This window comes from Xyrauchen texanus, chromosome 34, assembly GCF_025860055.1.
Source record: "Xyrauchen texanus isolate HMW12.3.18 chromosome 34, RBS_HiC_50CHRs, whole genome shotgun sequence".
Lineage (NCBI taxonomy): Eukaryota > Metazoa > Chordata > Actinopteri > Cypriniformes > Catostomidae > Xyrauchen > Xyrauchen texanus.
In genome coordinates this window covers 29,541,904-29,567,206 of record NC_068309.1, presented here as the reverse complement: position 1 = coordinate 29,567,206, position 25,303 = coordinate 29,541,904, and the positions used below count along the sequence as shown (strand labels likewise).

The 25,303-nt window shown below is 37.4% G+C and overlaps 1 protein-coding gene across 3 annotated transcripts in view; it reads right to left on the bottom strand.

Annotated features, from left to right (window-relative positions):
* Positions 1-25,303, bottom strand: part of LOC127628159 (rho GTPase-activating protein 7-like) — a 104,582-nt gene that overhangs the window by 16,239 nt on the left and 63,040 nt on the right. The window contains exons 1-6 of one of the 3 annotated variants that reach the window (XM_052104881.1): positions 15,520-15,709; positions 6,948-7,019; positions 6,755-6,836; positions 6,554-6,617; positions 4,213-5,504; positions 2,415-2,585 (exon numbers count right to left, since the gene is read on the bottom strand). In XM_052104881.1, the coding sequence (XP_051960841.1) occupies positions 2,415-2,585; positions 4,213-5,504; positions 6,554-6,617; positions 6,755-6,836; positions 6,948-7,019; positions 15,520-15,532 (1,694 nt within the window). In that variant the 5' untranslated portion in view covers positions 15,533-15,709. Of the gene's footprint in view, positions 1-2,414; positions 2,586-4,212; positions 5,505-6,553; positions 6,618-6,754; positions 6,837-6,947; positions 7,020-15,519; positions 15,710-25,303 lie in introns of those variants that run through there. The other 2 variants (XM_052104880.1, XM_052104879.1) reach the window with 2 other exon arrangements.

Sequence of the window (25,303 nt, the reverse complement as noted above, 5' to 3'; positions counted from 1 at the left end):
TCCCCTAGTGATTGAACATGACTGTTTGTATTCAAGAGGCTCCCTGTTCAACACCAATATGCAATAACTACTATAAGATATTGTTTATTTTAGAAGAAAGGACAGGGTTTTTTTTTTTTTTAATTTTTTTTTTTTTTTTTTAAGGATGACAGACACAACTTCTGAAATAAACTGCATCGCCTTAAAACTGAGGGTGCTGAATACTCAAGCAAGGGATCAATGTAAATGTGGGAATAGACTTGAGTGGGTATTTCTTTTGTAGTTAGCTCGACAGTTGTTAAAACAAATAGCCCAATAACTCTCCTCCCAAAAAGTCAATTATCCTCCCCCTTTTTGCCATAAGCAATTGGTTTTTAGTCCAGTTATCTACACAAATGCAGAATGTCAAACGTGTTATCAATTGTTCCATGGGGAGCTCTGTTCTCAAATTTAGGTAAAACAAGATTTTTAAGTAATAAGACAACAAAAGGAAGTAAATGCAAAAAAAGATATTTAAAAATAATAATAACTAGTCTTGACCAACACAAAAGGTATCATTTCAAAGCTTTTCTCTACTTTAAAATGCATGAAGGCATTATTTCCAAAACTGAACAAGTGCTTTGAAATTTGCAGACAAATCAGAAGTGTTCCATTTTTATAATTTATGAAATATTTAGCACTGTACATATCAGTAAAAACATCAAACTCATCAAATAGCCATGCTATAAGTTGTTTGAAAGCTCTCAAAGAGTAGAATACAACCAGCATAATTTCCTATTTGTTTTACTCACTGACAAAAATATATTGATATCTGGCTTCTTGCAATCTGGCTGAAAACATATTAGCTTTCCCGGATCAGATGACATCATTGTAAATTATGTATTGGATCAAATTGGGTTCAAATTGGTGCAAAAATCATCCATATTTGGGCAGAGAAACCTGTGATTGGTGACTGTTACATATGCCCACCAGAAGATGGCGCCAAGTACATGACACAGAGTCATTGAATCAAATGACACTCGTTCTGTAAATTCTCATGACTAAAATCATGTGTGCATGCTATACAAAGTCATGGTTGTATTTGTACAATTGTACAATGTACAATTAATATGTTTAAATTTTTTTGGAGAGGATTTTGGACACTTGAAGGCGTTTATGTACACTAGGATAAATTCGTTTTGTAATGTTATAAATTTTGATTGCTTTGTTGAATCAACACAAAAAGTTACTCTGTTACAATTGACATGATTGGGAACAAAACAAAGGCAGCCTTTTCGGAGCTACCTTATTTACAAGATAGTCTTATTTTTCTGATTTGATATAAAAATAATTTTTTTGTGATTATTCAGAAGTTCCTTAGCATAATAGTTTCAGAATTTATAATAATCTTTATAATTAAAAATATGAAAAGTTTTCTTTACAACGACACCAAACACTTGACCCTACTTTGTGTGTGTGTGTTTTGTCGAGTAATAAGCCTTTAATTTTGGGTATGCCACTGAAACAGGACATCTTTAAATACTGTACACCCTCGGATCTTAAAGGATTACATTACCTGATCAGAGAGTCTGTGCACTCTTGTGTGGTGACATTTAAAGGCTTAGTTCATCCCAAAATGAAAATTCTGTCATTTTTACTCACCTCAAAATTACATACTTTCTTCCATGGGACACAAAACGAGATGTTAGGCAGAATAAAAGCCTCAGTCACCATTCACTTTCTCTGCATATTTTACAGTGAAAGTGAAAGGTGACTGAGACAAATCATTCTGCCTAACTAACATCTTTGTTTGTGTTCCACGGACAAAAGAAAGTCATAGAAGTTTGAGTGTCCAAAGTTGAGTGTTTAAAGATTAAACAACATAACCATTTATTTTGGGTGAACTATAGATAAGAGTTTTTATTTTAAAATGATTATCCCTGAAGCCCTTGATATTCTAGTGCACATAATTACTCAAGATAAACTTGAACGTCAATCTTTAATTAAGAATGAGATGAAAAATAAAAAACGACAATTATTCTGAAAGTTTATAATTCTTATAAACTCACCTACACGTCAATGGCCTAATGATCCTCCACTTTAAATCTATATCCTCCCATGCTATCGAATGGCAAAATCACAGTGCTAGAGGCTCTTCCAAAGGGGAGAGAAAGAGCAAGGCTATGCTGTGTTGTGCGGCCTATGGTGAGAGAATTCACTCTCCTTTTTGATCTTACTACTCTTGAAACGTTGTCTGTTTTGTCTGCTGAGAGATGTGCCAAGGTTTCACTCCACATACAGTAAATAATGAATGAATCTCTAATCGGCAGGTCTCTGCTCTTTCTCACTCCTTCCTCTCTTCCATTGTCTTGCTTCTTTTTTTACACAAACTACTTTTATCAGATTATGTCTATTCCACTTTCCCTTCCCTGCTTTGCTTCCTTTACACATCTTACCAGTTCCATCCTTGTTTGCTGAAGGGTGAGTGCTTGTCCATCAGAGCCGTGAGCCTGAGGAGGCTCAGTCTTTGCAGCATGGAGACACGTGCTGCTGATATGGCCTCTATGCCTGTGCTGGGTTTACTCAGTGAAAGCATCTGTGCACTGGACCAGTGGGACCTCTGAACTCTGAAATGTAGAAAATCAGCCCATGTTTGTATAAAAATGCATCGTCAGTGTGTGATTAATGAACTTGCAGTATTTGCCTTAGACTGGACAATGGATAAGTGTTTACACTACAATATTCTTACCCAATATTTATGTCTTGTTTTCCCAGAAAAATATCAAAATGTCCTTAAAGCAAAGCATATTTACTTGAGAAGCAATCTGACATATGATATGTTTTTTTTTTAAGAAATCTAAAGATTTTACTTATAACAAGACATACAAATAGCAAATGTAGTTAATTTACATTTAATTCAAAGGGAATTTTTTTTATTACACCATTGGCAAATATTGTTTCTTGTTTTATAGGCTGATGGGTGTATTATATTCAATTTAAAAATAATTTCTTGTTTTCCCAGGTCAATATGCAACCATATGTCTAACTATAAAACTAACTATGTTTAACTGTAAGTAAGCCATTTGTCAATAGATTTCTCCCAAAAGTATTACATTGTGATTCTGTTGTGCTATTAAAACATTCCTCTGTTTGTTTGAACCGACTAGTCCTGTCAGACAGTAGGACTGGCTCAACCAGTGGCTTGAGTTTGGCAACCAATGAAAGACAGAGAGCTTTCTGGAATCTGTTTAAAACAATGATTATTTCTGCAGTTCTGTTTGGTAATGCTAGAGGCTCAGAAATTACATCAGCTTTAAGCGTAAACTTCACAGAATTTTCTTAGATTTCTCTATGTCATTTAGCCTCTAAAGTAAATATATTTTTATGGCATGGGGGGCATGGTCATGTGTCATCTGCGGGAGAGAGAGAGCAGTAAGCCTGGTTCACAATTATCCCTAACACCTGTCTCTCATTATAGTGATGCAGAGGGAGACCAAAAATGGACGCCAGAGAGTCAGTGAGGGGAAAGACTGAGCCGAAGGCTCAAAAACACTCTCCCAGAGAGTTTTTATTTGGAGTGCTTTGATTTATTTAAAGATGTTTTCTTCGATTGTCGATGGTTACCATCGAGTGTGTTAAAAAAACGAAAATAGAAAGACCTTGAACCTGCTTCATTTTCTCCTGACTCCTCCATTTCCCACTAACTAAGGTCTCATTACAATCTTGTTTTAAGGCAGTTTAGATAGTTATCAGCATATTAGTGTACTCTCACTATCTAAACTCAGTTTATTTAAAAAAAAAAAACAAAAAAAAAATACGATGTTTATACGAGACTTGAAATCATCTGATTATTCTCTGCTTTTGATGTCTGTTTGGATATTCAGTAGCAACACCTGTAGATGGTGCTACAGGCCCAGGTGTTGCAAGGTTGTTCCAGGAAAGTGGCTGCTGAATTAGAAGGTGTTTACTTGCAAAGTAAAATTGGGGTAATGGGCAAATATCTATGTGTGCCAATCGTTTTTTGCTTACACCACTTATGACCTTACCCTGATTTAGGAAATCGTTTACATGACATTACACGTTGTTAGATAATTAAGCATAACTGGTGTAAGATTTTTACTGGAAAACAAGACAAAAATATTGATTATGATAATGATTTTTTTGTGTACCATAACATTACCATGTAGCATGAATGATATTGGACATTTCCTGTCTCAGCTGCCATAAAACAAAGTGGTAGTTTCTGTCTCTTACCGATCAGTAAGCTCTGTAGGCTGAGCAGTGTGTGCAAACACTTCTGGGCTTTTGTTGTAAGTCTCATCTAGGGCAGCTTCATCTGACTCCTCTGGCTCTTTGATCTCAAGGTGGATGTCAGTCAGAGAGGAAGGTGAAGGAGAACCCGAGTGGTAGAAATCAGAATCCCCATCTTCGGACAACTTGTCTGTCCATGAGGTAACCAACTGCTGCAGGTCACAAATACGTTCCATCACACTATCCAAAGCTGAGAACACATCATCATCCATAATCTGCACGTGATCTGGGACATTGTCATAAATGCTGGCACGATGATCGTAAGTAGCTAATGGACTGCAAGCTTGTTCCTGGTCTTTGGAGATACTGCTTTTACACCGTCTGCCTCGGTAACCATGGAAGCTTCCTGTCCTCCAGTTGACCGATGTGTTGTCGATTGGTGAGAAGGCACTGTTGTGGGTGAGCACTGTTGGGAATGTTCCGGGCTTGTGTCCATGTGGAATTTTGAAGACCGGGTTGACGTCAAGATTGAGCTGGTTGTTCAAGTCCTGCTCATTGATTTGGTTCTGGCCGTCTTCTTGTTTGGGCATCCAAGGCCGTTTGCAGTTGCTGCGCACCCGCGTGACAGGGCTTGGTGTGCTGACCGCACTGCTACTTTCCGAAGGACTGCTACTGGATCCAGAAGGTGGTGTGCAGGACACAGGACTGCAAGTTTTGTCTTGGATTCTCGCTATGTCTAGACACTGAAGATGCTTCAGCCTTTCCTCACCAAGGTCTTCCTGCATAATTGGCCCACTAATGACAAGTTTGGCCTTTCCACTTTGAGTGTGTGGCTGTAGCGTATTTCCTCTTAATCGGAGCTTCTCCACCTTACGCAGAAGACCTTTGCCTTTTTTTACTCGAGGCTTCTCAGGAAAGTACTCCTCACTAATTAAAGTGTGATGCTCACCTGGGGACGGGGGTCTGCTGGAAGAGGTTTCAGGAGATTGTGTTGGCTTGTAGTTTGAGGAGCATCTGGAAGAGCTACGACTTGTCTCGAGTTCCTCAGTGGTTTTGTTGGGAGTACATCCCCCATCGCTGTCTGCATTACTAGAGCTGTGAGTGGAACTAAGCTCATGGACCTCCCCGCTGTCAGAAAGAGAGGCCTCACAGCTTCCTGATCTCCTTAAACTTGAGATAGGGCTGTTCATTGGTAGAAGCTCCCCGTCATCTGCACGGGTCCAACGCCTGCTCTTCCTGTCAAATGACCATTTTGGGCTGATAGCATATAGGTCGTCTTCTACCTCTTCATCTGCCTATATGAAAAAATTTAATTTTATACACAGCAAATAATGGGGTAAAAGAACATGAAGTCTTACTATCTTAAATAATTTTGGTTCTCAAGTAAATTGATCTTGATTGAAATGGAGGTTGACCAATATATTGGTTTTACTTAACCTGTTTTATTGATATATCGTATCAGTATAGGAACTATCGTTTATCGGCACAACTGAATGCAGCTAGTTGCAGATAGTATTTATTATTATTATTCCTCCGTTTTAGGCACCTGAGTGTTCTACAGTTAGAATGTCTTGGTTCTACAGGATAATAGTGGCCTCTAGAGGTAAAATAAAAACAATTACAGAGTCCGCATGGAGTTGGCTGAGCTTTGATGCACAGAGCCTGGCACTTAAAAAGCTGATTTAAAACATAGCCAGAGAAACACAGTGTACAGTACACATTACACACATACATGGTACAATAAATCAACATTTTAAGACAACAACATTTTATAGTTGGCGTTTTGGTAATTAATTTGTTTATAACGTAATGCTGCATTGTAGATGATTGGAAGAGTGCATGTTTTGTTTCCTTTATGTGTTTGTGTGTGCAGCTGGGAGCATAGACATTTCAAAATAAGAGTATTGTATTTCAGGCTTGTTCATCATTAAAAATTTATTACATGGTTCTCTAGAATACTCAATATTTATTGGTCCATTGTGGCATTCAGTGGTCAAATATTTCTGAATAATGAGCTCCTATCCATGCACAAAGTGATATTTCACCAGTCATTTGTGTATTGCGGGTCATCTTTGCAGGCCAATGTATACTTTGGTTGTACGCATGCCTCTATGTTTTGCGCATACAGTTTTTACATGTAATGCATTTCTATATGTCGTCTGCACATATTCCTGACCGTGACTGTACTAAAGATTATTATGCATTGTCCGCTATGTTGTTATACATAGAGGAGGATATAGGGAAAAGAAAGCCAAAAACTTAATGAAAAGCCTTTGCTAAGGCACACTTGGGTTTATACATTTTATTTAAATGTATCTTCTCCACAGTTTTCTCTTATACTCACCCGTTTCTTGGACCGGCTCAACTCGAGCTTCATCTTCGCACACTTGTTTAAGGTGCCTAATCTCCTGAAAGCAAAACATGGATGTCAAACAGGAAAAGCAGCATGACGTCCTTTTCAAATTCCTCCCACTGTGATTAGCGAGAAGCACTCAAACTCTGTCAGCAAATAACGCACTTGCTGCGGAAGGGTAAATTTCTCTACCTGCAGAGAGAATCTATGGCATCCTTATCCAGAAATGCATGATCACTCTTCACCCAGTCTATGTCAATGGGGAAACAGCAATCTGGAAGGCAAACAAGGTAAATTGAATTGCAGTATAACAATATTTGCAGTTTATTAGGACGCATAATTTACACAAAGGATGCAATGAGGAATGTAAAAACTAAATATTTACCAGTGAAAAACTGTGCGTACTGAGGGAAGCCAGCTGCACAAAGCCAATCACAGGCCTCCTTTGCTTCAATCTCTACAAAGAGAAACAATGCATATAAAGTATTTAATTTTTGGTTGTTTAGCTTTCATGAGGCAAACATAAGGGTGGAAATTCAGCAAACTATTACCACTTAATTCAATTTACTTTTTAATTAACATTGAAAGGGGCACATTTTTTGAAAGAAGTCATTCTATTCTACCCTAAGTTTATCAACCATACTCTCATTTCATTAATTTCCTGTAGATTAAAAGGCAGAGGTGGACTAATTTGCTGCTAATTGAATATCTTCAGCTTGTACATAATGGAATAAAAGGCGGCAGGATGCTGACACTATGATTCAAACCTCTTTTGGTCCCTCTATTCATCTGCTGCTAATTTATTTTCACCTTTTCAGATACTTTCGTAACATAACATTGACAGGAACAGATGGTGGAAAAAACCCTTTCTTTGCACCGACTGGCAATCCATAAAATCTCAATGCCTAAGATTCTGGCTTTCCCATTGGTGGCAATGGGGTCAGAGGAAGACAGCTGAATCTGTGGTACACTGAACAGATGGCTCAAATATGTTAACATAGAGACGATGTTAATGCTCTGACGCAGGAGTGGTCTGTGAAGGACTGCGCTGGGTGTGATTGGCCTCCCCCGCTGAAAAAAAATATGTTGGGTTTGAATGTTGGTCCACAACACAGTATGCTGTGTGAAAACAAGGCTTTTTGACTTGGCTTAAAGGAATAGCTCTCTCAAATATGTAACTTCTGCCATAATTTATTTATCATGTTGTTATAAACCTATATGACTTTCTTTCTCATGTTAAACACTAAAGGAGATGTTCATTGAAGTTTGTAAAAAGTATGTGAACCCCATAGGCTAATGATGTCAACAAAAGCTAATTAGAGTCAGGAGTTAGCAAACCTAGCATCCAATTAATGAAACGAGATTGAAGGTGTTGGCTAAAGCTACTTTGACTTATAAAAAGTACTCAAACATTTTGACTTTGCTATTCACAAGAAGCATTTGCTGACCATGCCTTGCAACAAAAAAAGAGATCTTAGAAGACCTACGATCAAGAATTGTTGCTTTGTATAAAGCTGGGAAGAATTACAAAGTTATCTTAAAGATCTTAGATATTCATCTGTCCACAGTAAGACACATTTTCTATGAATGGAGACGATTGAGTACTGTGGCTACTCTCCCACAAAGTGGCCATCAATGAATTCCCAAATTTATCAAGATATCCTACAGGATAATGTCAGGGTGTCTGTGTGCGAGCTGAAGCTCAGTAGAAAATGGGTGATGCAGCTGGACAATGATCCCAAATATCTAAGTAAATCCACTGCAGGGTGGCTTCAAAAAAAGAAAATCCACATTTTAGAGTCACCCAGTCAGAGCCCAAACCTTAACCCAATAGAAATTGTGTGGAATAACCTCAAGAAAGTTGTTCACACCAGACATGCCAAGAATATGGCTTAGCTTAAGCAGTTCTATGAGAAAGAATGGTTCAAACATTTTCTGAATGTTGTGCAGGTCTTATACGCAGCTACCATAAATGCTTAGTTAAGGTTGTTGCTGCCAAAGGAGGATCGATCAGTAATTAAATTCAGGGGTTCACTTACTTTTTCCACAGCACTGTGAATGTTAAATGGGATGTACTTAATAAAGACATGAAAGATTATAAATGTTTGTGTGTTGTTAGCGTAAGCACATTGTGTTTTTCTATACTTGTGACTTTGTTGAAGATAAGATCATATTTTATGACCAAATAATGTCGAAAACCAGCTAATTCCATAGGGTTCACATATATTTACTTTGCAAGGAAATACATACAGTACATGTAAATATGGAGCATTTACTTTATATACAAGTATCACATTTTATATTTGTAAATTTGTTATAGGTTTTTTTGATTATAAATTAATAAGGTTTGTTATTGGGGTTGGGGATGTTGTACTGTGATTTAACAAGCCAGGTCCCACTAAGTGCTCCAGTATTAATTGACTGCCAACTGCATGGAAGAGTTAACCAGCAAGACCATCTTCGACTAGATTCACCAGCTAACTTGTGCTGGCTATGTTGGTTTACCAGCTAGACCAGCACTAAACAAGGAATAACCAACATAAAACAGCCTAGACCAGCATATGAATTTCATGCTGGTTAGACTGTTCTTTTTAGCTTGGTAATATAGCTGTGCTGCAGACAACATGCAGCACCGTAGCTCACTGTTGGCTTGCATTAACAAAGCTTATTTGTGTTGCTGAATTGTGGCCCTAAAAAATAAGATTTGTGGATAATAAATTTCTCAAATGGTGGGTGTGAATTTGGAAGGCAACTTGAAACTTGGTGAACGTACTGTGAGAAATGCCTGTTTTTCCGATGACAGGGTCATGAATAACAGCATGGACATTTTCAGGCTGGTTGCTGATGCAATAACCACTACCTCTGTAGATCATTTTTGAGAGTTATACTATGGGGATTATTTAAGCACGAATATATCACATGGCCCTCCACTGTTTAATAGATCTGAGCAGGGAAAGGCACTTCCTTTTCCAAATACCTCAGGCGGCCCTACAGGAAGTTATGCTTTTAGGTTTTGGATGCTGATAACAGATGTGGATTGTGATTGTCCTCCTACCCCAGAGGTCTATGGAAGCCTACAAGACCCTAAATGGTCTGGGAGGGTCTTGGCTAATGGTGCTACGTGCTGCACAGGCTGTAAGCCATGAATGATACAAATCGCCATTTGATTGGTTAGCTGATTCCTCCCTTCCCCCTTGGCACATAGACACTCCATGTTAAAGCCACTTAATGAAGTACTACAGCAGGGCTCCTGGGGCTTTAGCAACTGCCATAAACACCTACCTTCTGATGTGCTCTCAGAGAGTCGATTGACATGAGAAAAGCATCTATGAGATCCCTGAGGGGTGGAGAACATCTTGTTTGGCTGACAGCTCAAACTATTTTAACCTTGAGTGTCTTGACTGAGCTCAAGCAGAGCAACCTTTAGCTTTTGAATAAGATAAGTGATCCAAGAATTTTAAGAGAAACTTGAAGAAGTGTGAAAGTTTCCAAAGTTTAAGGAGCGTTAAGACCCATTTGATTATCCTCTTATATGTGCTTATGTTTGAAGTTAATAGAAGACCCTACCTTAAATTATTAATTTGACTGACAAATATATATTGTCTTCTGCATTCTATTCAACATATTTCAAGCCAATTGAGCATAAATGCCTTCTCCAGACTTATAGGCATATAAATTATGTACAGCTATTGCACTTTTGTAGAAGACAAAACAAAGAATGGTTACTGTTGAGTGTGCGTTAAACTCTGGCCATTGATTTCACCATCACAATGATGAACCAAAGAAGAGATACTGCCATATTCTGCCTGATCTCATGAAAATTACATGACTGGTAACATTTTAACAAAATCATATTACGTGGTTCATGTCTCATGGCAGTTCTGAGGTGAAATGTCCACAGTGTGACGCTAAAAGCAATTTAAATGTTCTCCCAAACAGATGAGGTTTTAAGCTCTCTCGAGTTTTAAATCAACAAAACCTACCTTCTTACACTAAGCCGTAAACCTAAACCTAACCCGTAGTTTCATAAAAGCAAATACGAGATATAAAATGCAATTGCTGAAACAACCACATGGTTTTGTGGTGCTTCTATTATATTTTTGGCTCACGTGTCGACTTACGTGCTCTTCAGGACTCGCATTCCGGTCCTTTGCATTGCAAGTGCAACATTCAGTCAGCTAGCATGCAATTTGATCATGCTTGAACAATCCTGTATATGCAAACATTGTAATGTATCGCCTAACAAGTCATGCACTATAGTAAATTATTTACATGTCATAAAATAGCATTGTCTGAGGAACAGGGTAAAAAGTGATTATCAACATGTTGTGTTACTCGTGATTTGTGTGCAAGTTAATAAAAGTTATTGTTGTTGTAGCTCTTCTAGTGTTTATTTCACCAGGAAAGTTTTGCGAAATGTGCAATGAGCCACGTAAAAGTCCTTTTGCAAAAATGTAGGTATAGTAACACAATTCTATGAAACCAGGTTGTGTCATGGTCTCGGTGAGTCCACTGGTTCGTTTACTTTTGTTATTACATTCTCTCTGTTGCGTTCAGGTGTCGCTGACTCACATGATTGGTGTTGCCATGGAAACCATGTTTCTATGGTAACGCCAGCTTGCTGCGAACGAGCGGCACGAGCTGAACTATTTGCTCCCTGGCTATATCTACCTCCCTCTGTTTTGTGTTAATTTCTCGATTGTTTGTTTGAGTCCAGTTTCTTACCATCTCTGTTCCTCTGCCCTAGAATATCCTGTATCGTGTCTGTATAGTGGTTACCAGTCTGCGCTGTATGCACTGGGATTGTGGTTACTATCCTGCCCATTTGCCTCGCCTCATTGACGCTTCTTCTGACATTCTCTTCAGCGATACCTGTCTGCACCGGATCTACTCTACAAGCCTACGAACATATTACTCTGTCTGGATTTCTTGAGGATCTACTCTTCATGACCACTATGCACATAAGCCTACGAATATACTACTCTCTCAAGATTCCTTGAGGATCTACTCTTCATGACCACTATGCACACAAGCCTACGAACATATTACTCTGTCTGGATTTCTTGAGGATCTTCTCTTCATGACCACTATACACACAAGCCTACGAATATACTACTCTCTCTGGATTCCTTGAGGATCTACTCTTCATGACCACTATGCACACAAGCCTACGAATATACTACTCTCTCTGGATTCCTTGAGGATCTACTCTTCATGACCACTATACACACAAGCCTACGAACATACTACTCTCTCTGGATTTCTTGAAGATCTACTCTTCATGACCACTATGCACACAAGCTTACGAATATACTACTCTCTCTGGATTCCTTGAGGATCTACTCTTCATGACCACTATACACACAAGCCTACGAACATACTACTCTCTCTGGATTTCTTGAGGATCTACTCTTCATGACCACTATGCACACAAGCCTACGAACATACTACTCTCTCTGGATTCCTTGAGGATCTACTCTTCATGACCACTATGCACACAAGCCTACGAACATACTACTCTCTCTGGATTCCTTGAGGATCTACTCTTCATGACCACTATGCACACAAGCCTACGAATATACTACTCTCTCTGGATTCCTTGAGGATCTACTCTTCATGACCACTATACACACAAGCCTACGAATATACTACTCTCTCTGGATTCCTTGAGGATCTACTCTTCATGACCACTATACACACAAGCCTACGAACATACTACTCCTACTAATGTTCTCTCCACTTGGATCTTTTGTCTCATCCTTCTTGAAATATATTTCTATATTTCTGCAAAAATTTCAAATTTGTACATAATTTCCATTATTCTCCAGCAAGTTCAAGTCTTGTTAGCTGTTTAGATCATGCCTCAAGCATAATAAAATGTTTCTAGTTAATCAAAGCGACGACTTACTAGCTTCCATCATATGCTCCAGATGTGGCCCAAAAGTTTCTGGGCCATTTTAACTGATTTTCCAAAATGTTGAACCTGCACAACTGGGTTTTTTTTCTTTTGGCTGAAAATACACTCCATTTCATCAGTGACAGGTCTGATTTTGGTGAAAAACTTGGCAGGTAGTGAAGCATGAGGTCACTGGGATAATTGCTCAGTCACTCTGTTGTTACTCCGTGTTGCTAACAACAGTCATTTTCATAGATCACACGTGCCAGTGGAAAAAGAAGCTCTTTAACTGATCTGAGCTACAATTACTGTTCTTCCCTAAGCAGATATGTGTTGCTTTATAGTAGGAGTGTGTTTCATCTGTTCGTATGACAAAATTATCTGTCTCTGTATTTGTATTGAAACGGGTGTTGTCGGTACTTAAACCGGAACTGCATCAAAATTAAAAATTAAATGGCCATTTTTAAGTGTTACTCTTACATTTATTGTTTCTATTAATAAAATATGCCTTGTATAAGCCCTTTCATAATAATAGCCTAATAATAATAATTATAATTATAATACAATTATTATTTAAAGATATATTATTATTTTTATTTTTTTCTTACCAAATGAAACTGAATTTTTAGGCTACATTACCTGTGGAATATGTTGTGAACTGTGGTTTCTCCTGGTATTTCAGATATTAATATCTAAATTAAACAGAATTTTCATTTGTCTGTGCATATACTGTATAACAACATTATTCTGGAGACAGAAACCACAAACTGAGTTGAGTCCACGCCCAACCAATCTGAAATCACACCGTGCACATTTTCACATAAGGTTTACACTTTAGAAATATTGGCTGTACACATTCATAAATTCATTGTAATTTTGGGTATGTTTACTTAAAATGTCACTTTATCCTTGTACTTATTGGATAATCAATCATACAAATATTTTTTATATTATTCAGATGATTCCAGTATTCGTTTTGAAGTCATTATTCGTGCCTTTCCAAATAAGGTATTCGACTTCGGGCACATCCCTACTTTATAGAATGTTATGCTAATTGTTAAACAATGAGTTTTATTTAAAAATGAATCCCACTACATATTACAGAATACATGCTATAAAGTTGAATTATTAATGTATTCTGTTAGATTACTCGTCGGCAGTAACATAATCTAAATACTTTGGATTACTTCTGCACTGGCAGACTTTTTTCACTTGTTTTTGACTATAAACATGTGAATAATGTGCAAAAACTTTTCAAATTTACACAAGATTAAATATTTTAGCTGTTCAAACTTACTTTTTTCCCCTTATGTTAATTCTGTTCATAGAATGAGGCAGAAATTCTATCATTTATATCTTTCTACACAATATAATTTACATTAAAACATTGACAAACCATATATCATAACTTAATCATAATTTATTGGTATTTATATTTAATCTGTCAGTGTTTCTAACTCTTTTCTGTTGTAGAGGCATGCTGTCTTTCCAAGAGTTCCCAAGGGAAATTTCTTCAGTGGCATCATATCCACCTTTTCATTCATAATAGTGTGAGAGCGCCCCCTATCAGCTCCTATGAATGTAAGACATCTTAAGAAAATTGTTCACCGCTGTTCAAATGTTCAAATCATGTAAATGGATAATTAAAAAAAAAGAAAATGTATGAATAGACCAGGGGTTGCAACCTATGGCATGGAGAGTGAGGAGTAGACTATTTTATTTATATAAATTTTGCAACTGCATTCCAATCTACATCTTGATGTAATCCTTCCTCCTGATCACGCAGCATGTTTTCATGAGCTGAATGGGAGACTAATCAAAAAGTTCAAATGTGACAAGACTGCAGTATACCCAACAGACTCGTGCAGCACGTGCAAGCCATTCATGTATGCAAAGAAACTGTATTCTGATTACCAACGATTGCATTTTAACTGTAGTGGAATACAGTTACTAATATTTTGTATTTATATGCGTAATGCTGTTACATGTATTCTGTTACTTTCCAGCCCTGTTGTTATACATATTGCTTTCTCTTCCCTAAGAAGCCATTTTTCAGTGGTTCTCAGCTATTGGGTCGCGACAGCAGGGAAAACAATGCTAAATACAAAAAAATGTATTCCAACTAACCATTATCGTGTATAGATAGTATAGCAAAATAAATTGACTATCAACTTTTTTAATGGAAGAGGAAAATGCTTACCAAAATCTAATTCATCTGTCATTATTTAATATAGCTAGTACTAAAACAATATTTGGCCCAGTGTTTGTTCCACATAAAAATTTTCATGGCTTGTAAATCTCACTTCTGCTGTTCAGTCGACACTTGATGTTCAACTTAATATCTTTGGTCTTAAACCAGTTAAGAGCCACTGCCATATTTGTCATCCCAGCTTTGTTTTTAATATTGATTGTAAATTGAGTTGTTAAAGCCAGTAGACAGACGTAGATCAGGCAATAAGACTATCAAACAAACTGTTCTGTTCAGATCTTTTTGTCTAGACAAGCAGTCCAAGAGACAGGCGGACTGATGTTTGCTTGAAGTATAGACTCATATGAGAGGTAGACAAAACATGGGACATTCTGACCAAAGCAAAAACCTAGCTCCAACAAGTGTCCAGATCATTAATAATACGTAATATACAATTAGTAATACACAATATTATTGATAAAAATAACAATAATAACAAGCGCATCCTTTAATGCATTAATGTATTCAAACTTTTTTGGCCATGACAACTTAGATGTTCACCCTCAATTACCAAGCAGACCACTTGAAGTCATTAAGATGTTACACCTGCTTCACTGATAACATTATAATCACTCCTGATTCACAAGAAGAACTTCAGAAAACAGTAGTATTCTTTCATAAAAAATTATAATCGTGCTTATTTTCCCCTATTCATCTGAATACCATGGTCTTGAACAGTTCAAATGTGCCATGCTTTCATACCTGAATTCCAATTATCCTCAAAAAATGGCCTACATGTGCTTTATATCATTTAACAATATTAAGTTAAAATTAAGCTTATCGAAATGAGCATCCGTAAAGATTTCTACTTACTTGTAATCAGCATTGCCGTTCGTTTGGTTCTTACACAAAAACGTCAGACAAACTCTTCAGTTTTACAACTTGTACAAGTGAAATAAAGAGCTACAGGCACTATGACCATGCATTGTTAAATAATAAGTTTAAAGCTAACATTAACTATTACAATACTACTTTTTAAAGAGAAGGCTGATCATTCACACTGGTCACCATAATCAAATCACTGGGAAGGCATTCCCCTCTTTCCCCAGTGGGCCATACCAAGCGTGCACAAATTTGACTAGGTGGGTGGTTCCCAAAGTGAGCAAAGTAAACAATGAAACTTGTGAAGGTTATTCACAATGAGCACTTGAAATATTTCTGGATATTTTTAGCAACTGTTGAGAATTGTTATGTCTGGTCATTCATTCATTAATTATTTTGAATGGCTTGTAATGCTCTTCCCCCTACTGCATGTATGGATTAAACTGAAAAGTCATATTAGGCCTGTTAAATCGCAATAAAATACACAAATGATCATTTAAATGTATGATATTTGTGGTATTTTGTGAGGTTGTTGGTTATGTCGTCTACAGTTCTTTCTGACAAAACAGCCAAAGCTGGTTTGCTGGTTTTAGCTGGTCTCCCAGTCTGGTCAGGATAGTCTGTTTGTTGGTTTTAGAGAGTTTTTTTTATTTTTGGGTGAACATTTCCTTTAATGTGTTATTGTGTCATTGTAGTGGTATCATAAATGTATTAACTTTAGGCTACTTAAACTTCCCTGATAGTGTCATCCAGTCGTAAGATATTATGTCTAGACCAGTGGTTCTCAACCTTTTTGACTCCAAGGTCCCCCAATTTCGGAGAATATTTTCAAAGGCCACCTCATGTGGGCTATTAGATATTTATATTATAAAATGTATCTATTATGAGATATTTCCTTCAAGAAATGTCTAGAACTCTATATTCTTCATAAAAAGCAAGCTGTCAAAGGTAGTTATTACACTTTTAGCATTTTCAGTAAGTTGAATTCTAATAATTATATTAAAATTATAATGATCTATCAATATTTTAAATTATTTTAAGACATCTTGAGGCCCCCCTGGAAGTGTGCTGAGGCACTCTAGTGGGTCCTGACCCCCTGGTTGGGAACCACTAGTCTAGACGATGCCAATTCACTGGTGCTTTAGCTAAAGTTATCTGAAAGAGTTTTAGATTTGAACATCTGCTCTAGTGTTGCATTTCTTAGTAGGACAGACACAGCTATGATGCTAATGAGTAGCCTATCCTAAATCCCATAAGGATATTGACACAGCCCATCACAGCTAATAGTTTTTGACTTTGAGGCTTCATCAGGACCTACTCCATGGTAACCCATTAGCACTAATGGCCCTCATTAAATGCACCGGGGTTTGATTACATCCTCTTAAGTGTGAAAGTCTGAAGTTCTCAACAGCCACACATTCCACCAAAGTGAACATGAGAAAATACAGATGAGGACAAAGTGTTTTTTCATTTAATTTGTATCATCAAACACTTGACTCTCTTTTAAAGAAATGTGCTATCAATATTTACAGTTTCTGGCTTTTGTCCTATGGAAAATTCTGTTCATTTGGCTGTAAAGTTATTACCTTGAGATTTTTCTGATGTTTTATATTCAAAATAGCAGTGTCCAGCAGAAAGACAGGGGATTAAATCACAAAACAGGCATGTGATAACACAAGTTAGCAGAAGACATGACAAGAGTCCTGGCTCCATAGTGTCCCCATTCTGTCCCACCCTTGCTGAAGGGTGATATAGAGTAATTTGCCGGCACGCAACATTGAAACAGTGCAGTTTCCTTTCTGGCTGTATAATTCCCATTCGAAAACGTGGTCAAGGCATCATTCCAAAGCACCACTATGAAAAGATGTTATGTTTGAAATGCAAAGAAATGCAAAAAACGTGTTAGAATTTGGACATTTTAAAGGGATAGTTCACTCAAAAAAAAAAAACAAAAAAAAAATTTCCAAGCTGCTCTGTCCATGGTCACCATTCACTTTAGTTGTAGTTCTTTTTCATAAAATGAAAGTAAATGGTGACTAGGGACTGCTTGGACATTCTGCTAGATAACAAATGTTGTGTTCACAAGAAAAGCTATAGAGGTTTGGAACAAAACAAAGGTGAATTAAGGAAATTAAAGGGTTAGTTCATCCAAAATGGAAAAGTCTCTCATAATTTACACACTCTTACCATCCCAGATGTGTATGATGTTCTTTCTTCTGCTGTACATAAACTAAGATTTTTAGAAGAATATCTCAGCTCTGTAGGTCATCACAATGCAAGTAAATGGTTGCCAGAAATTTGAATGTCCAAAAAGCAGATATATGCAGCATAAAAGTGGTTAAATCCACTTCTTCATAAGTGATATGATAGGTGTGGTTGAGAAACAGATCAATATTTAAGTTCTTTTTATTTTTACTATAAATCTTCACTTTAACTTTCAAATTTTTCTTATTTTGTTGTTGGCAAGTTGCATTCTTTGTGCTTATAGCCACATACTGGGTAGGGAGGAGAATTTATGGTAAATAAATGACTTAAATATCAAGCTGTTTCTCACACACTTAACATATCGCTTCTGAAGAAATGGATTTAATCACTGGAGTTAAATTGAGTACTTTTATGCTGCCTTTATGTGCTTTTTAGAGGTTCAAAGTTCTGGCCCCCATTCACTTGCTGAAATATTCTTCTAAAAGTCTTTGTTTGTGTTCAGCAGAAGAGAGAAAGTCATACACATCTGAGATGGCATGAGGGTGAGTAAATGATAAGAGAATTGTCATTTTGGGGGAACTATCCTTTTAAGATATAACTTTCATTTTTTGGGTGAACTTTTCCTTTAAGTAATACTGTTATACTAATTAATCCATTTCATATGAATAAATCTGCAGTCTCTGTGAATTATGGTGCTTTATAAGTGATTCTCCAGCTAGTGGTCTTGGTATTGTTAATAGGAAAAGGATAATTACATTACAGATGCTGACAGTTTTATACAACTACCATACACTATAGGTAGTTAAACAGTAACCTGGTGGGTTTCCATGGCAATTTTTCAATATGAAGAAAGCCATATTCACTGTTACTAATATAATTATTTCTCCACGCTCCAGAGCCAAACACAGCAACTGTTGTATTACTGTTTATAAAATGACAGAAACTGGAAAAAAGACATGTGTAAAACCCATGCAGGCATAATAGATGTATGTTTATCGTTGTAACCAAACTGCCAAACAAAGTCCATTCACACAATCAGCAAGCATGACCGACAATATAAAACAAAGGTAAAATCTATTTTTTATTCTTGAAGGGAAATCTTTTAAGCAGATAAGTGTGCTTCTACATTGCATTCTCAGTTCTATTTGGCCTCCTTGATATAAACGATTAAATACAACATGCTCTCAATCCCAGACAAAGTTGTTTGCTTTTTTTGTTTTTGTTGAAAGGCTTTCTCTAGCTCTGGATATAGCTATTTTGACACCTGGGGATAATTACAGATCTATTTAAGATTTGTTTTGTACACTGCCTGGCATCTGAATCGATGCAAACTGTCAGCTCCTTTCAAGAGGAAAAGTTGTTTGGAGAACAGAATTGGCACGGATGCCGCGTCTGATGTGGATGCCTCCACAAAAAAATCATTCCAGCTCAGCTCACGTAATTGTGTGTTTTCAGGACAGGCTTACGTGAACTAGTGGTGGCAGAACTATCAGCATCTTTCATTTAAAGAGAAAGCAACATGCTACTTTACTCAGTGGCAGCCTTCCGCATTCATTAAAGGCCAAGACATCTGTTTGATGAAATGTTGCCTTGGAAAGAGCGGTGATCAAGATTTATGCATTTTACGCCACTAACAAAAGAGTTTGGAAATGAATGTAAATGAATGGCTTTGTTTTGGGCTGCTTATAATGGTTTTATGTGTGGCAGGTTCAGTTGTATACAAAGGGACAGATGGCTGAAGGCTGTCTTCGTTGAACACCTCAGAAATGTGAGTATCTTTCCTTATTGTGCAAAAAGTGAACCTGCTGTTTGGATGGTCGTAAAGTTGTACAGGACCATTCTGTTTTGATATCCTCTGCACAATGACCCCATGGTCCCTCTGCACAAAGGTTATGCAAGCACAGGTTTCCTTTTCTCAATAGGCAACATTAGACAACACATGACTTTAAATATACTGTATATGTGTGTACAATGTTAGTAAAGGGTGTGCCTCCTGTGTTTAGGATGTATTTATAGCTAGTTTCTTTTGTAAATGAAAGGAAGAGCTAGTGAGAACTGGCCAACTTGAATCCATGGCTGCTTCTGAGTCTCTACAATGGTATTTCCCATATTTCTGTAAGCGTCCTGCTCTAAGAACTGGCTGTCCTTCCTGAGCACACTCTTTCATCACTAGCAGAGCAGCAGCAACTATCAGCCAGAGAATGTGAGTATTGTGGAGTGGGAGCAGCATTTTTGGTGCCAGGAGCGGGTTTTTTGAAAGCCGGAGCATCGGTGTTCCCTATCGCCTCAAGATCACTCTGATACCGCACCATTACGCCCATAACAAGTAACTGCTCATAGATACGGTCGGCAAGGAGTCCCTGCCCACTCATGGGGGGAAAAAGCCCTGTTAGTTACTCATTTATTCCTATGAAGAAAACAAGGAAAACATCTGATAGATTTGGTTATTTCAACAACAAAAAACATGATGAAAAGCAGTTTTGTGCACTTTAAACAAAGCCAAAAAACTGACAATTATTTTGCTCATAGGAATGAAGTAATAAACCCAGTGTATGATGGAGTTACATCAACACTTGATCACTGAATATTAAACACAGTGTTAATAGATAAGACATCAGACTGAATTCGGGTCCCAATTTTGCAGATGAAAAGTTCATTTCACATATGGAAAAAACAAATATGTCTGGGTATGTGGCTATTCGGACTGAATATGTTCTTACGCTAAAACAAAAGCGTGCCGGCAACAATTATAGTATACACTCACTTAGCATTTTATTAGGAACACATGTACACTTACTTATTCATGCGATTATCTTATCAGCCAATCGTGTGGCAGTTGTGCAATAAATAAAATCATGCAGATATGGGTCAGGAGCTTCAGTTAATCTTCACATCAACCACCAGAATGTGTAAAAAATGTGATCTCATTGATTTTGACCGTGACATGATTGTTGGTGCTAGAAGGGCTGGTTTGAGTATTTCTGTATCTGCTGATCTCCTGTGATTTTCACACACAGCAGTCTCTAGAGTTTACTCAGGATGGTGCCAAAAACAAACAAAAAAACATCCAGGGAGCGGCAGTTCTGCAGACGGAAATGCCTTTGTAACAAAGTTCTTAGTTTTCGTGACAAGGGAGGAAGGGGGAGACGGCGAGATCCAACTCAAAAGGGCTTTATTTCACACAGCTTCACAGTCTATATATATTTCACTTTTCAATGGTCACACTCAATCGAATGCTTTTCAGCACAATACAAATCACACTCTGGAACACTGCTCTGTGCTGCTCTCTCTCCCATACTGGCACCTGGCTCGCTCTTAAAAGCCCATCTCCACTCTCACTGCAATGACAAACAGCTGTTAGAGACAGTCATTGCCAGGTGATGATCCTTACCATTCTCATCTCCTGATCTCGCTCTCCATTCACAAACCGGCACTTATCTACGCCCCGCCACCACCACCACAGCCTTGTTGATGAGACAGGTCAACAGAGAATGGCCAGACTGGTTCGAGCTGACAGAAAGACTACAGTAACTCAGATAACCACTCTGTACAATTGTAGTGAGCAAAATAACATCTCAGAATGCACAACATGTCGAACCTTGAGACGGATGGGCTACAACAGCAGAAGACCACGTCAGGCACTTTATTATAAAAGCTCAGTAGGTGTATATACGCAGGTGTCTCAAGACACATGTTAGTTCTTTCAAAGACATCTGTCAAAGACATCTGACAACTGTCAAAAACACATTTGGTGTGAACAACATGAGTAGTCTATTCAAAATTGCTCTTGTAACTGTATGGAAGTTACTTAAACATGATTTTATTTAATACATATTCATGATAAAAAGCATATTGAAAAAATATAGCTGTTTGGGTTGTAGTTCAAAAATTCAGATGATAATGAATTTTAAAGCTGCCATGTTTTATAAAAAAAGTACGTTCCTAACAAGTTGCTAGATCAGGACTACAACAGTTTTCCATTTCGTCATGCACGTACACTTGCATGCTTGTGGTAGTTGCAGTCCTTATTTAGCAACTTGTTTGCAACACATGTTTTTTTAAAACACGGTAGCTTCAAAATTCACATTTGAGGTATGGCTGTGTGTAATTTATGTTGTTGAACAAAACTTCCTTATTTTAGACCTTATTTTACTCATACATTGAAAAACCCCATTATAAAAAACCATAGGAAATTGCCAAGGGAATCCATGGTGAATGAGCCTTCCACGTTCATGTACAAAGAGACGTCACAGCTTAACATAGCTATTTTACAATGGCGTGCAGATTTTTCTATGGAGCGAACTTTTAGTGAGGTTCTTTCATGGGGTCCACTCTGCTCAAATACATTGCCATCAGCTCCACTTCCAAGGGGCCTGAGGCCATGCAGTCTCTGATCTTACTGTTGTGCAGTCATTATTGGTAATAATCCTCTCCTCTGGATATGGATTGTGACCTTCTCAGAGGGCGGCAGAGATAGGAAATTAAGAGTGTGAAACACATTATCAAGATAATCCTGACTGCGGAGATGACTACTATTTCAGTCTTTTTCTCCCCAGGAGGAAATAATGGCCCGGCAGTACTGAGAGAGCTACTGTAGCTAATCAATGTGGTACAGGGGCAAGAAGAGTTGCAATGGGCTTGAGTCCAGATGCTTTGGAATGAGATTCAATTAGGAGTGAATATGATTAGAGATTACATTAACAACTGCTCATAGCTGATCTGTGGCACTTAGAGTTTCCTGTGGCCTTGGAAGACCGATCAAACTGCTGTCAAACTCAATAGTTCAAATGCCTCTTAGGTTTTATGTGGCACTGAGGATAATCTCAAAAAGTAAAAATAGCTTCAAATACCTTTGATCTTTAAAAAGCAACCGACCAACTCGGGGTTGGTTTAAGCAACATTTTGCTTAAACAAATAACAGAAAATGTATTTTAAATCCTAATTTTAAATTCATCCTATCAGCCATTGTAGCCAAGTACATTCAAAATGTTTAATTAAATAAAAATCTAGTAAAAGATAATTAATTATAATTAATGCTAAAATAATTTAGGAAAAAAGGGACATATTTTCTGTTTTCTGAAGTATATGTGTTTTCTAAACAAAGTAAAATATCACATGGTTCTAAGAATATGGTTTGCCATGCAGACTGTTTCATTTTGGTGCTGAATGCTGATGTCTCTGAAGTCTCTGAAGGACTGGTCTAGGAAGGCCAATATCTGTGGTCACGAGCCGCTACTGAGTTTAGTCATGCAACTCTGAATGGCACAAACTGATAGGTTCTTTGAACTTCTTATCTGTTAGCCAATCAGCACGCTCACATGTGATAAGTCAAGCCAATCAGCTCATAGTGTAAGCTAATAGGTCCTTTGACGTGTACTCAGGTAGCAAATTAACTTCCATATTCTCTCTTTGTCTAACATTCAAATTTGCTCAGTTTGCATTTAAGCCGGTTTCACTGCAGCACGCCGCGAGAGATTAAAACTCTGAAACCCTCCATCTCCCCAGCTACACGTTGCTACAAAGAGATTGTGTTTATGTCTAATTGTGCAGCAGCATGTCCACATGCTTGACTCAGTGGCTGCATCCGAAACCAGGCAAAAGGCTGTATATGGAAGTAGGAAGGGATCAAGGCATGTCCGAATCCAATGTTCTCGTCATATCCTGTCTAGACACCTTCATCTGATAGATTGTTGAAGGCAGCATAGATGTATCGTTCACTGCCTATCAAATCCCACAATCCTGTGTGTGCGGATCAACAGCGGCTGAACTGAAGAAAAAAAAAATTGCCAACCGAAGATGCAGTTGATAGCCAGTATAAAAGTTATTTTTTTCTCCACTTTTTCCAACTTTTGTTCCATTTCAAGTGAGAAAGTAGTGTTGAATTAAATATATGCTTGTTTATCACCAGAACTCTTTTGATTTTGTTCTAGATTATCTGACCTTTGTGATTCGGTTGGACTTAATGAATGCTGGTATCCTAGCAACGATGTGACATAACGCTGCCTAGGAAGCCTGTCTGAAACAGGTTTCCAGAGATACCTTTGTAGGTAAAAGCTGTCTGTTAAGTCATTGACTGAGGCCAGCAAGACAACAAGGTTGCTACCTTTGGTTTCGAACGTAGCCACGATTGTCTGCGTATGTTTTAGCTGTAGCAAGTCTCCATACTTGCTCTGCAGCAGCAGCGTAGAACAATATCCAATCAACATTACTTTAAGAAATGATTATGGGGCTAATACTAAATACTCTTCCTTAAATGTATTCAGTAAAGTATTCTGAATACATCACATAAAAAACACATTCATAATACAAGAATACTTTTAAAATACCTATTTATAAAGGTAATGCACAATTAGAAGAATTACGTGTGATATGTCGTTATTATCTTATCTGAACTGCTACATCTCCAATTTGAACTATTCTCAGTGAATCTGAATAGCTAGTATTTTAAATTAGATTTGGAGTTGAACACTAGTGTTTTTTTTGTTGTTTTTTTTGGAAGGCAGAAGACAAAGAGAAGGCAGTTTGTGGTCAACTACAATATATTAACAACATTTTAATTTTGTTCCTCAACCCATTATTTGATTGGACTGACAAAGAATAATACATTTTGACACAAAATTAGATCAATAATTCAAATAAACCATATTTATTTTTGATAAACACAGAAATTAAACTAAATTGTGAGGTCATGTGACAGCAATATAGTTTATTAATGACTTTAACTAGGCTTGCTGACATATTTCCATATTAAGGCCTATTTATTATTTTTTAATTTTCTCTCTCTTTTAAAACCATCAATTTTATTTTTGAGTACTCATACCATGTCCTTGTTTTTTATTGTTGTTTTATATTTTTTGTGAATCACTTCGTATGAGATGTTTTCTTTAAAAAGTGAGATATACATATTATTATGCCTGTATGTTACAATAGCCTATGTGTCACATTGAACTAGCCTCCCATAAGCCACACATTTTACAGTAGTTATTTACACAAGGTTTTTCTGTTGTCTTTTTAACTCTGATCTGCTTCAAGTCATTTCCCCTCTTTCAGTCTTTGCCTTACTTTATCCCAAATTTTACCTATTCATAGTATTATTGTCATTAATAACTTGTATTTCTCAACAGTTCTTTATGTGGCAAGTTTCTGATGTTGACGTGACTCACCAAATGCTTATTGCGGGAAACATCATGCACGCAAATGTTATATTTGTGGAAATAACGTTGCCGACTGTATTGTCGCTAGTGCACAGATGACAGCGCACTGATTGTTAAGGTGTGCTGCTGTGGCTGCCAGATGTTCAATCCGGGAATCATTATACATAAATATATATAAGACGTATTGCCTATCATCAGACCTTTTTGTGACTGTGTTCCTTTTTTAAAGTATCCCAAAAACACAACCCACACTTCTATGGCCACGTACACACTACAAAGTTTCTGGAGAGACAACCGCATTTAAATGTGGGAGTGAATCTCCTAATTATTCATTCCATGTGTGTGCAGTACAGGACTGACTCTCGCAATGGCGATGATTGACAAGTGATAACCATAACAATGCTGCAGCGTCTCGC